The sequence below is a fragment of the Magnolia sinica genome, chromosome 4, assembly GCF_029962835.1.
Source record: "Magnolia sinica isolate HGM2019 chromosome 4, MsV1, whole genome shotgun sequence".
Taxonomy (NCBI): Eukaryota; Viridiplantae; Streptophyta; class Magnoliopsida; order Magnoliales; family Magnoliaceae; genus Magnolia; species Magnolia sinica.
This window is the reverse complement of record NC_080576.1, coordinates 4,091,788-4,105,495: the sequence shown is the minus strand read 5'-3', so window position 1 is coordinate 4,105,495 and position 13,708 is coordinate 4,091,788. Positions and strand designations below refer to the sequence as shown.

Sequence of the window (13,708 nt, the reverse complement as noted above, 5' to 3'; positions counted from 1 at the left end):
AAGTGCTTGTGTAGTAGGGTGGGCCAGGGCAGGCCTCGATTAGCCCAGTAGCAACTCTAATCATGAGTGAGGGATAAAAGAGTGTAATTTTCAGGATGAGAGAAACTTGGGACGCACTTCCTTTCTTGGAAGAGGTGAGATGGACCATATCTAGGCTGTTCATCGGGTAGCCCCAAATTGTAAATTCCCTACACCAAAAATCTGTCGTCTGCTCATCAGTTGCAGTCCATTCTGCAAGAACCCCACTTAACTTCAAGGAAGAATAGTGGGGGCCCACTGTGATGTGTGTGACATCGATTCATGCATGTGGGGACTTGATGCCCAAAAAATCATGCTGACAAAAGGTTAAATATTTGTGCAGGACTTGAGCCCGAAGATTCAGATTTAAAAGTTAGTGGGCCACATGACAGGAAACAGTCCTATGACCCACCATGATGTTTGCATGTCATCCAACCCATTCATAGGGTAGGACCCACTTGGATGAAGGTAAACCCCAAATATCAGCCTTCCTTAGCCAAAACTTGGGTGCCCCCTACCAATGGCAGCCATCCCCATCCCTTGCTATTTCCTTGAGCTGTGGCCTACTCCCGGAATCAGCCTGATTTTTAGGTTCACGTCCTTGATCTGAACCTGGGAAGCCGGCCACACATTTAAGTGGACCCCACGGAGCTTTTGTTGCACGGACTGCTGCAGAAGATTCCCGTCCGGGAGCGCACCTTTAGTGCAGATAGGATATGCTGCATGTAAGACATGATGGATTATATGATACTCGGACTGGGTGTAACACTTGATACGCAGGTGCTTGGAAATGATACATATGGCTTATGCCAACCCAAATTAAACCGGCCTTGAGTTACAGTATTGAAACCAGGTTAATCGAACAGACCTGACCTCTGATGCGTGGACACTTGTTTTTTGAAATAAAACCGCTGGCTATTTGTTAATTCTAACCGTTCATAAATGCAGTAATCTAATATTTAGATAACCCAATAAAGATGATGCATCTAAACTGGTGCCCCAATTTGGACGGTTTAATTTGATTTATTTATATGCTGCGTAAGCAATTTCTAACTGCCTGCGTATCATCCGTCACACTCCACCGGAGTATAAAACACATTGGCGGGAAAAAAGTGGCTGTACCAGGACTTATGATACAGCCGTCCATTTTCTCCATGCGTATCGTTTCCTTTCTGCGTCTCTTATCCATTCCATTCCCCTTCCATCTGTTTCTTCCTTCCGCATCTAGCTATCGAAAGCTCGATTGCCCGGAGGAAACCCTAATATAAGAAAAAGGGCCATTCTCCATTATCTCTTTCTTCTCTTCTCTCCCCTTTTTTCAGTTTCTGTTCTTCGTTTTCCTCGTTGTTTTTTCTTTTCTTTTCTTTTCTTTTCTTTTCTCGATTTCAGTAAAGGAAAGGAAAGGAGAAGGAATCGAGAGCTCTGGCGTTTCGTCTCCTCTGGAGCCAATGCTGGTGTTTGTTTTTTCCAAAGGTTTCTGGTTTTGATTTCTGTCTAATGCATGTTTTTCTGTTCTGGAATTAGGATTTCCGAATCGACCTACCTCTCCGTGGTGCTGTCAGAGGATCGAGTGATATCCTGGTGAGTTCTTTATCTCGTTCCTTCTCGCAATCCTGTTATTTCTCCTCTCTCTCTCTCTCTCTCTCTCTCTCTCTCTCTCTCTCTCTCTCTCTGGGGCTTTTGCCCTTTTTCCTTTTCTTTTCTTTTCTTGGTTGTTGAATGGATTTTTTTTTTTCTGGGGTTCTTTTAATATTTTGATCGTAATGAAATTTGAAAATTCGCCCAATTCCCATAATTTTGTATTTAGAAGTTTTTATTCATCAGTTTTTTTGGGGCGTGTTTTGCTGGATATTCTGATTGGATTCCACTGATGTCGTTAATGTGTCTCTAGAATTTCATTCATTTCCTATCTGATCTGTTGCTTTATGTGTCTTTGGGGCCTGTTTGGGAGCTTGGAACATATGGGTAGAAAATGCTTTGCAGGAAAATGGCATTTTTTTTTCCTGATTTGGAGCTCACTTTGTTAGGGAAAACATTTTCCAAGAATATGTTCTCATAGGGAAAGTCCTAAAAAAAATTCCTTGCCTCCCCCTGTTTTTTGTTTTCTGTGCAAATGCTTTATTGGAAGATAACTTTCAATGAAAATGTCTCTTTCTATCTTTTATTTTCCAAGCTCCCAAGGACTTTGGTGACTACTGATTTTTATTGCACTGGGTTTTCCTTGCATTGTCGATTCCTTCCCGAAATTTGGAATTTTTAAAATTCTCTGATGTTGTTTCCTATAATTTTCTGTTTGTATGTTTTGATCCCTAAGACTCTGTTTGGTAGGAGCCTAAAAATGAGTTGATCTCATTTTAGTTAACGGTAATTTTGTATCAGAGATATTGATCTCCAGTACATAATAACTGTTGACATGAACTCATTATGCATTAGACATCAAGATCTGCAATATATAATTTCTGTTAACTAAAATGAGACCAACTCATTTTTAGAAGTCTACCAAACAGAGCCTAAGTATTTTAGGCTTTGATTATCTCTGTTTTTGGATTCTGTAAGTTTATTTTGTTCATGGGTTTCCCTGCCTCCTTTGTATTCACAATTGTTCGTAGATAATCTTTTGCTTGGTTTTATGATATATTACATTGAATTCTTTGTGGGGTTTGTGTTGCTTTTCTTTTTTCTTTTTTTAATCGCTCGCTGGATTTTCTGTTCGCATTTTGTGCAGAACTCATTAGTTCCTGGAAATTTGGTTTGTTTTGATTTCCAAATCTTCCACTGAATTGTCTGCTTGGGTTTGATGGTGGCAGTTCTTTGGTTGGGTCTCGATGTGGTTTCTAGATCTTCTTTTTTTCTTTTTCAAATTTCTATTGTGGTATTATATGGATGGTTAATTGGCTTATGTGGATTGGATGTACTTTGATGACTAGGTGAAGACGAATCTGGTTGGATTTTAGGGCACAAGTGAAGATGTCATTGCAGTATTCAGTGCTTGATGACCGGCCCATTGATCAGTGGAAAGTAATGGAGCTGAGGGAGGAGCTGCGGAGACGGAAGATTCCAACAAGGGGTTTGAAGGAGGATTTGGTGAAGCGGTTGGATGAAGCAATTCGCAGTGAGAGGGAGCCTGTCAATGAAGAATTGGGTAATGGGTTCGATTCTGAATCTGAACCCAAGGTTAACTACGACAGCGAGGAGACTAAGCCGCTTGGTACTCAAATTGTAGAAGATGGTGTTGAATTTGTTAAGAGCAGAGGTGAAAAGGTGGATGATGAGATCACCATGGTTGCTGTTGATAATAACAATGCCGAGGCTCATCAAGGCGGCAAAGTTCAAGATGAGGAATCATTGGTTAATGTTGATACAGATGGGTTGGTTGAGGAAACAGTCATTGTTTCAGTTTCAACAGAACAGTGTATCACAACCAACCAGAATGTGGCAACTGAGTTACAATCCAGCCGGCAAGAGCCAAGGAATGATGAACCTGAGCTGGGGAATGATGATTCCAAGCCTCACCCCAACAATGCCAAGCTCAACATGCCCGAACCCAATGACCAAATATCCGAGGAGGATTCAAAATCTAAGCTTGAAGACATCAAGCTTGACACATCCGATCTAAATAACCAGGTATCCGAGGATGATTCAAAGCCTCTGCTTGAAGCCGTCAAGATCGACATGTCCAGTTCGAGCAATCAGACATCTGAGTATTTGAGGGCTCCTCTTGAAGATGTTAATTTATCGGATCCGAACAACCAGGTACCTGAGGGGAATTCAAAGTCTCATCTTGAAGACTTGAAGCTCAACATTTCCGATCCATATAACCAAGTACCTGAGGAGGATTCAAAGCCTCATATTGAAGACATCAATCACCACTTGTCCAATCCATATAACCAAGTACCTGAGGAGGATTCGAAGCCTCAACTTGAAGACATCATGCTCAACGCCTCCAATCCAACTAACCAGGTATCCGAGGTCGGCAAAGTAAAGTGTGAGTCAATTTCTACTGGTACTGTGTTAATTAATGACAAGAATGAACTAAAGGATAATTTAAATGCTGATAATTTCCATTCAGAAATAAAATTTAGTAAGCAGGAGATGGTGAAACCATCCTCCAGCAATGTTCCTCCTCTTGGTGGCGATTTACATTCATTGGATGTTCAAGAGTCATGTCAGAACAAGGACTGTGTAGAAGGAATTGATGACAGTGATGTTGCATATTTGGACCCCAGCCACAAAAATCATAATGCGGATGGGGGCTTCCCAGAAAAATTAAACTTAGACCGAAGCTCAGGCGAAGACTCTATGGAAGAGGATATATTCGAGAGTAAGCAAATGGATTCCAATCATAATTCTAATGAAGCTGTTGATAGGAATAAGGTCAATGAATCTTATGTTGCAAAAGAGGGAAGTCCTTTTGATGCATTGGTGATTGGGTTCTCTTCCGAGAAAAAGGATGTTATTGCTGAGAAGGACAATATTCAGGAGATTTCTTCTGAGAAAAGAAATTTTGAAGGTACTCAACTTTCTTCTTTTTCTTCTTCCCTTTTTTTCCTGTAAATACTTTGTTCTGATTTCTTTTAGGATCTGTTCTACATGTTTTGGCTCAGAACATAATAGTTTCCTTTGAAGGCTTCATATTACCTTTTTTATGAACGGAATAATATTATTAGCACCAAAAGAAAAGAAGTAGGAACACCGCATGGGCTATGAAAACTGAGGTCCACAGATGCTAGATGATACTTGACCTGGTTCGTGAAGATGGACTCTCTGGATTTGTGCTCCTTGGCCAGACGGTCAGTTTTGGTATTTGCTGATCGATAGATAAGCAAAAAGGAAACTATCATTGCTGGACATAGATCAACTGCCTCCTCAATGAGATCAGAAACACCCTAAGGTGGCATCCCCTGTTGATCTATTTCAGAGTGTTACTCAAGTCCCCTTCAATAATCGCATTGCAGAAGTTACTGGAAACTACCAATCTAACACCCTGCAAAAAAGCAACCACTTACACGTATCCAGAGCCCCAGATACCCAAGAGCTCACAGAACTCAAATAGCACTTCGCCTAGATGATTCTTTGCAAGTCCTCAAATCCTGACAAGCCCCATGCTTCCGGATGAACTAGCGTCAAAGTTTTAACTTAATACTGCCATCTTTGGGCTTTCGCCAAATCTCAGAGTGTGTCACCGGCCTCCATCCACAGGAAATAGGAGCAGTCTAATTGGTTCGAGTAAGTTGGACAGGGATTCCATTGGAGCCTTGTCAAATTTGCTCCATTCAGATAAATGAAAATTTATCTTTGCAGTCGTTTCCTCTGAGCTTGCTTCTTCTTCTTTTTTTTGTGAAGGGTAACTCAAAATTTTTAAGAAACAAAACGGGAGAAAGATACAAAAGGGATGATGAGAAATCATTTGATTAATACATTGAAGACAAAATCCCAGCTAGACTGAGAATTTTCCACAGGCATTCCTGTACAGGCATATTAGAAGCCTTGTCCCATTCCACTACCATCCTCTTATCTTTGAGAAAGTCCTGACCCAGATAAGAGGTTCATGTCCTATTGTTGTGTTCTAGCCTGATCGCCCATAAGATGGCTAAAGGGAAAAGGTTCCATACAGTCCTTTTCTTCCTTCCCGACTGACAAAAGTGTTAGATAGAAGAGAGCTCCCCGATTCTTATGTTCCTCTTGAGCTGATACACCACATGGCCACTTCTATAGACAAATTCCATAAAAACACCCGATCTGTCCCCATTCCCCAAGATTCCCACCATCCATTGAACAGCTTGAAAACAGAGTTTGGAACCACCAAGGCAATCTCAAAATACTGAAAATCAAGGACCATATGCACGATGCAAAAGGGCATAGAATAAGTGTGGCACATCTTCTTCTGTCGAAATGCATATTGAGTATCTGTTCAGGAATGAATGGCCCCTGTGCTCTAGATGATCCAGTGATAAGACTTTGTTCAAACACGCTATCCAACAGAAAACTTTCACCTTGACCTGTGTTGGTTTGAACCGAACAGCAGCTTGCCCATTAGATCATAAACCTTTACCTGACAATGTTGAATAAACAAAAGACCGATAAGAAAACAGGCCATTTGCTTCTAGAGTACCAATATGCTTAATGCAAGGGCATTTTCATACCGAGTTCGAGTGGGGTGGCCTGTATGAAACGGGGGCACACTCAGGGTGGACGGCCCACGTGAGGCAGGACCCATGTGAAGTTGGGTCCACGAGGAGGGTTCGGCCAAGGGCCTGACCTGGGAGATGAGATAAAGGGATTAATTGGCCACACTTTATCAGTTCGAGCTTTTAGAGCAAGTGGTTAGTTGTCCTGCGTCAAAAGTGGTATCAAAGTTGGATGTCTTATGTTCAAGACTCCTTGTCGGGGGTGATTCATCACACTCTATCAGTTCGTACTTTTAGAGCAAGTAGTTAGTTGTCCTGCGTCAAAAGTGGTATCAGAGCAGGATGTCTTGTATTCGAGACTTTTCACCAAGAGTAATTAATGCAGGAGCATTTTCACACAAGCTCGAGTGGGGTGGCCTGTGTGAAGTTGGAGCACACTTGGGGTGGGCGGCCCTTTGTGAGGTGGGACCCATGTGAAGTGGGGCCTACAACGGGGGTTTGGCAAGCGATGGAAAGGAGATCTCGGCGAGTTGTCTGTGCACCAACATTCCCCCCAGAAATGGACACAGGCTTCTACTCCCCCACTCTATATCTGATGTTGCTCAGAGAGCCAGTATAGGCTGCTGAGATTGCATGCCATATAGCTGAATCTCTATGGCTACAAATATTAACATCCCAGCCATTTGGGGAGATGGTACACTTGGCAAGCAGAATGGATTTCAGATAGGTAAATCTTCCTTTCCTATTCTCCAGCACCACTAGGCAAGCAAGGCAACATTTATGTGCCTGATGTGTTTCGTACCCAAACCACCCACTTTCACTGACTTGCAAATGTCTTTTCAAGCTCCCAAATGATATCTGTGGCAATTAAGTCCACCATTCCAGAGGTTTTTCCCCCCCTTTCTGTAGGGGATTTGATCTCATCCGCAATCTTAAATGACCATTTGAACAATGAGAGGAAGTAGATGGGAGTGTTAGCTGACACTGCTTTGATAAGAGTTATTCTGCCTCCTAAAGACAAATATCTGCTCTTCCAGGCTGCTAGCTTTTTATTGCATCTCTCCAATGTAGATTTGCAAGCCTCAGACAACGGTCTTCCCACCCCCAATGACATCCCCATGATTTCGGTGGGGAGCAACACCACGTTGCATCCCACAGCACCAGCTAACACAAACTTTGTAGGAGCCAGATTCAGCCCGCTAGTGCTGCCCGTTGAGATTATTGTACTCGAGACCTGATATGACTTATCTTAAAAAAAAAAAAAATTTTAAGGATCTGGTATGACCTCAAACATTGGATTCATATTGCCTTTTGCTGTTTCTGCCTTGTGGACTTTGTTGATGGACGCTGCTTATGTAAGACTGTAACTCCAATGCTGTTAAACATAATGATAAATTCTCAAAGTTTTCTCATCTTGGCATGCCTTACTACTTTCAGCTTCTTGTTTTAATTTTAATACTTAGGGCTGAGTTATGTCTTGTTGGCCAATTCTTCCAATAATCTAATGTGGGTGCAAGTAAAACTTGTGTTTCTGGGGACTGGTACCTCAATACGCACTCACTTCTGGAGAAAATCGAAATTCCTATTTCTATTTTTCTACAAAAGTTGTGTGTATGAGACACATGGCTTGGTAGATGAAATTAAAAGTGAGCTTGTGCAACTGATCTTGAATGTCATCCAGCTTTTGAGATCTGTGTCATCTTTTTAAATGGTTGAAAGGAAGTTAACAAATCCAATTTGGGTCTCCTCAATATGTAATTACCAAAAGTGGAAGGTGGGGGTGGGCCATATGTGTTTAAGCTTTTGAGGTTGGTGGAGTCCAATACTCAACCTTTACAGAGGCCGCGGTGCTTCTGCCAGTTGTTAAGCTCCTGTTTAAGATTGCCTTTTCCCAGCTAGTGGAAGGTTATATTCTAAATTTGCAATCGGGTGGGCTACATCAGTTAGTAGTCCTTGCCTCCTGGTATTCAGCCAATAATATATAAGAGGTGTGGGATTTATGTAGAAGAAAGCAAATCTTATTCTCACATGGGAGCAGAGATGCAAATGAGGTGGCAAAACAAGGAGCATCTCGTCCTATACTTTATGGTATTTGATCATAGTTCTTTGTAGTCCCATGTAATGCGATTTTCGCATCGGTAGTTTAATCATGCTTGGCTGGTTCAGTCTGTGGTGATGGGCTGGCTTATCTTTTTGTTATATCTCCATTTTGAGTTTTCTTTAATAAAATCTCAATCACTCTCGAGAAGGGGAAAAAAAGTGTTTGATCTTTTTCTCTAGAAGCGGTGACGTTTGGATTTGTTTTCCCCATTAGAAACAGCAATGATAAAACAAAAGATTGTAAAATCAGTGGGATCAAGGTTTGTTTGGAGAGAGGGAGGGAGTCACCTTGGGTTTTATCAAACTCGTTAACATCTCTATGTATACCGTCGACGTTGGAGCCGTTAGGTTATTGTCTCCCACCTTTACGAGGTCAGCATAAAGAGAACAAACTGAGAATACTCCTGAGGCTGCTTTCCTCCAGCGCATACTATCTTCCAACTCCTTATCGATCTTGACATCCTGCAATAGGGAGAGGAGAGATGTTAGGGAATCTATCTCAGATTCCTTCAAATCCCTCCTCAGAGGAGGTATCCAGTTTATCTCATCTCCATGCCAGGAAATGCAATCAGCCACCAGAATGTTGATATCCAAGGATAGGATGGCGAGGTCCGAGAATACCATTTTAAGAAGTTGATCAAGGATCCAAGGATTAGTCCAGAAGCAAACTCTTTTGCCACTACCCACAATGAGACTCGATCTAGAGAAGATCAAGGGCGATAGATTATTGAAGATTTTGTGAGTGTGGGACATATTTAGCCACCAAACTATTATTTTCCTGGAAAAACCTCCACACCCATTTTCCCATAAGAGACTTATTAACCAGCTCAAGTCTCTTAACCCCCACTCCTCCAAGAGAAGCTGGCGTGCACACTTCCTTCCAGTTCAGAAGATGGAATTCCCTATCTTTTGATCCACCTTGCCAAAGAAAATCTCTCCTCATTTTATCTATTTTATGCATAATTGATGAAGGGCAATGAAACAAAACATAAAATAGGCAGGAAGATTAGAGAGACACGCTTTGAGAAGAGTTAGTCTCCCTCCCAAAGACAAGGATTTACCCCTCCAAGTGTTTAATCTACCTTGGATCCTCTCTATGATCTTATCCCGCAAAAATAATGGGTTTTCCCCACACATAACGGAAGACCAAGGAAGGTTGTTGGAAGAGAGCCCAACTTGCAACCAAAAGATGTCGCCAGTTGAGAAGCTAGGTCCTGAGAAACGTGGATTCTAAAAAGTTCACATTTAGCTTTATTAATCTTAAGGCCAGATATTACCTTGAACCAACAAATGGACATGCTACCAAATTCATGCAAGATTGGGCCCCGTGATGCTAGTGGGATTTGTCCAGTGTGAGCACTGGCTTTTGTTGTTGTATTTTAGTTTGTTTAGGTTTTTTCCCCTATCTTTTTTGCTTTTTCTTTCTTTTAGGTCCAGGGTGTCTCTTTCGTTTCTGTGCTGTTTGTTGTTTATTTTCGGTTCTGGTTTTAATAATATTATTACCTTTCAAAAAAAAGAAAAGAAAAGAAAAGAAAAGAAGTTAACGTCTCTATCTGTGCAGATCGAGCTGTTGGGAACAATGAGCCTTCAAAGAGGCAGCGCAGATGGAATCCTGAAACACTAAAAGTTCCTGAACTGCAAAACTCTAAGCGGACACCTTCTACCACACCTAAGGAAGCAGATCAGTCTACTCCCAATCTCGTTTTCACCAGGTCTGATTCTACACTCAGCAGAGATGCCCCAAAGGAACGCATCGGTAAGTCTTTGTGATTTGATATTCAGATCCCTGGATATCTGCTGAGACTCTTTCAACTAAAGTGTTTTTTGCTTTTACATTGGCAGTTCCGCCGTCGCAGAAAACTCCCACAACTTCCCTGAGGATTGACCATTTTTTGCGTCCATTCACTCTGAAGGCTGTGCAGGAGCTTCTGGCAAAAACAGGAACTGTCTGTAGTTTCTGGATGGACCACATCAAAACCCATTGCTATGTAATGGTATGTTCACTCTTCCTGTATGCAACCTTCAAATGGTGGACCTGTTTGGAAACCTTAAGGTTCTGGAACAATCTGGCTTCACAGCCACATTACTTTGGGCACACCCCAATGAGAGATCTTCCCAAGTTACGCAGGCCCCACCTTTGCCAGCTCAGTACTATCCAGTTGTTTTGTGGGACTCTTCCTGGAAGGTGCTAAAAAATGGATTTTCCAAGACAGGGAATGATACCTGCAGAAACGGTAGTGGATTGATTATGTAGTGAACATGGGCCCCTGTGATCCGTCCAAACTGGCTGTAAGGCACTGGGAAAGGTCATAATAGCATATAACTGACACCAAGCTTGCAGTTTTTAGGTTTGTTCTGTTAATATTTGAATTTCTATCATCTGATGAACTTCAAGTCTTGCTTCATGCAGTACTCCTCAGTGGAAGAAGCTGTGGAGACTCGAAATGCTTTGTACAATCTACAGTGGCCTCCAAATGGAGGACACCTCCTTACAGCTGATTTTGTGGACCCCCAAGAAGCGAAGACCCGCATGGAAGCTCCTCCCCAGCCTTCAGTTGCTCCCAGCCACACCCCAACTGCTGCACCTTCAACCCCTTCCCTCCAACCCCAACAGCCCTTCCTACGAAAAAATTCACTAAATCAGTCACTGCCTCCCCCGCCTCCCCTGCCGGTGTCCGGTTTACCACCGGCAAGGGAACGACTACCTCTTCCATCGTCGCCCCCCAAGAATCCTGACCCACCTACTCTCACGCTCGATGATCTTTTCAAGAAAACCAGAGCCACTCCTCGGATCTATTACTTACCATTATCTGAAGAACAGGTCGCTGCGAAACTTGCCTCACGGTGCAGGAGCCCCATGGAGTAGGGACTGAGCTGTTACACCTGAAAGTTTAGAAAAGTTGCTGATATTCATGATGGTGAGGCTACCTTTTCTTCTTTATTATTATTTTTTTAATGTTGTCTTTGCAAGCTCTTGATGCTTGTGTAAAGCTGGAAATGACCCTGGTGAGCTCATGCTGAACAGATCAAGGTCACCAAAAAGTAAGGTTTTCCACACCGCACTTGGAGGAGTCTTGCAATCATCCAGATGGGGACAGCCCCTGTTATTGGCAGCTTGGGAACCTTTTCTGCAAGGAAATAGGGATTTTGATTTTTTGTTTATTTTTCTTTTTATCTAGAACTATGCTCTGTAAAATTGAATTATGTACTCACTAAATTTTGGGTTTTGAATTTGCCTTAATCCTCTAACACTAGTAAAGGAATCATGTGACTGTTCTATTTTGGAGATTCTTTGAATTGTATGAATGACGCAAGTGATGTCACTATATTGGGTGTCACCATATTTGGGATGGAGATTCTTTGAATAGAACCAAGATAAGGGTATTTCAGCCATTTTTATACCATGGATTTATTGCCTCTATTACCATGCACACGAGGGTGAGATCCATATGAGATGAAAATTTCAGGTAAGGTTCTTGAACGGAGATTGCTGGAACAGAATAAATGGCTGTAACGGATGTCACAGTTCTGGAACCGCGGTTCTTTGAATAGAATGAATGAATGTGAGGACGGATGTGATGGTTCTTTGGGAGGATGGATGTCACTGTTCTGGATTAGAGTTTCTCTTAAGGCTCACATTCCCAAGGCATTTTATGCCTCCCTTCCCCAGTTGCCATCCTTCACTCTATCAAGGGACCGTTTGGACACATTTGTGCTGGAGTTTGAAGCCTGCGTTTTTGGTCTACTCAATGAAAACCAATGGGAATGGTTTGCATTGTAGCGCCTATTTTGTTGCAGTGGGATTGGTGGGGATGGTGGAACGGGGGCTCATGAAGTGTATCCAAATGCACATCAAAAACTCCAGTTTGGCTCAAAAAGGGAGTTTATGCGTCGAATATCCCCTTGGAGGGTGCATCCAAACAGACCTTAGGGCCCATTTGGACTTGCCTAATCAAAGGGGAATTTTCGAAAAAGGAGGTTTCATGCCTTGATTCGACTCAGTGAAGATGAATCCGTTGGTGTTTTTTTATATTTTATTTTTCTGAAGTTGGTGTTTTAGAGCCAATTTTGCTGAAGAGGAGATGAGATAGAGGTTTGCAAGGTGCACACAAATGCACAAGGTGGCCAACTACCGTTTGGATCAAAATGACGTCAAAACAGGGAATATTCTCAAGTTATATCTATAAGAGATTGGAGTTGGGTTGAGCACGGATGACTAAATATTGGGTTCAGGTTAGAATTCAAGTTAGGTCAAGCTGTTGGTTTGGTCGTCTTGAGACGGTAGACACTTGTTTTTGAAAAATAAGATCATTGGGTACTTTCATTTTCAACTGTTCCATATGTGTGTGGTCTGACTTAAGGCCCTTGATAGAGTGGACTGACAGAAAATGATTCACGTGGCTGACCCTATTTAGTTGAGATGAGGCTTAGATGACGCGCAACCCAGCTCAACCGAATACAAACTTGAGAAGCCTAACCCGAATTCTTCTATACACGACCGAACCCAACCTGACGTGACCCCATCCAATCCAACCCTAACCTAAATACATGTGATTATTTCCAACCCGACCATACCCAAATTGAAATCGAACTGGAGTTTTCCAACCCTGTCTCAATCCAAGGATCTTGACAGCCCAACCTGAACTTAGGAAGCGTTAATCCAGTTTGGTTTGCAAGCCTACACATCATGTGGGCTCCCATGGACAACACAAGTTGAATGGAGCCGGGCTTTGCCCAGCTTGGCTCCGCTTAACTCGGCCAGCTAGAGTCCTCAGCTCGAGCTTGGCTCAGCTCGGTCATCTAGGTTGGATGAGCAACTCGGTTGACTCAATCAGTAGCTGGGTCCAATTCGAGCCGAGTTTAAATTTGAGTTTTCGAGCTAAGTTTTAAGTTCGAGTTTTCGAGTGGGTAGGGTTCGCTAATTAGACGGACACTACTCGCCACTCACCACACTCCGGCCGAAGGGCAGATGCAATGTGATTGATGGGATGAGAAGAGGAGTAGAGAAGACTCACCTTTCAGTTGTCGATCATTTGTATGGACGCTGAAAAATGGAGAGAGAAGAGAGGAAGGAGACTAGTAGCCGGTCGAACACTAGATAATGATGAGAAAGAGAGGAGAGGAAAGTGATCACCAGTTTGTTCGGATGTTGAAGAATGGCGAGAGAGAGATGAGTGGGGTTAAGGTTTTTAGGGTTAGGTGAATGGCCAAGATGAGAGTGGACGCTGGGGTTATTATTTTATTTTTTTAAAACATATTTTGGGTGACTGGGTAGATTAGATATTATATATCCTTACTCAAAAATTCAATCCGAGCATAACCGAGTTGAGTCGAGTTAAGCTAGGTCCAGCTTGGACTCGAGTCGAAATGTTTCGAGACCAATAAAACTAGCTTGAACATAGTTTTGACCCGAGTTAAGTCGAGCTTTTCCGAGGCGAGCGACAAAACGAGCTACCTCGACT

General features: G+C 42.5%; 1 protein-coding gene across 2 annotated transcripts; it reads left to right on the top strand.

Moving 5' to 3' along the window:
* Positions 1 to 1,175: 1,175 nt before the first annotated feature.
* LOC131242198 (uncharacterized) lies at positions 1,176 to 11,574 on the top strand. 2 transcript variants are annotated; one of them, XM_058240689.1, is made up of 6 exons: positions 1,176 to 1,599; positions 2,952 to 4,528; positions 9,808 to 10,002; positions 10,089 to 10,240; positions 10,657 to 11,164; positions 11,272 to 11,574. In XM_058240689.1, exons 2-5 carry the CDS (start codon positions 2,986 to 2,988, stop codon positions 11,110 to 11,112), a joined length of 2,346 nt encoding a protein of 781 aa, XP_058096672.1. In that variant the 5' UTR covers positions 1,176 to 1,599; positions 2,952 to 2,985; the 3' UTR covers positions 11,113 to 11,164; positions 11,272 to 11,574. The 2 variants fall into 2 exon arrangements, with proteins under 2 accessions (XP_058096672.1, XP_058096671.1); XM_058240688.1 differs by having other exon boundaries at positions 2,946 to 4,528.
* Positions 11,575 to 13,708: the final 2,134 nt, after the last annotated feature.

Coding starts and splice junctions, on each gene's coding strand:
- LOC131242198 (XM_058240689.1), top strand. CDS start 2,986: ATGTCATTGCAGTATTCAGTGCTTGATGACCGGCCCATTGATCAGTGG. Junction 4,529..9,807: donor TGAGAAAAGAAATTTTGAAG/GTACTCAACTTT, acceptor CTATCTGTGCAG/ATCGAGCTGTTGGGAACAAT. Junction 10,003..10,088: donor TGCCCCAAAGGAACGCATCG/GTAAGTCTTTGT, acceptor TTACATTGGCAG/TTCCGCCGTCGCAGAAAACT.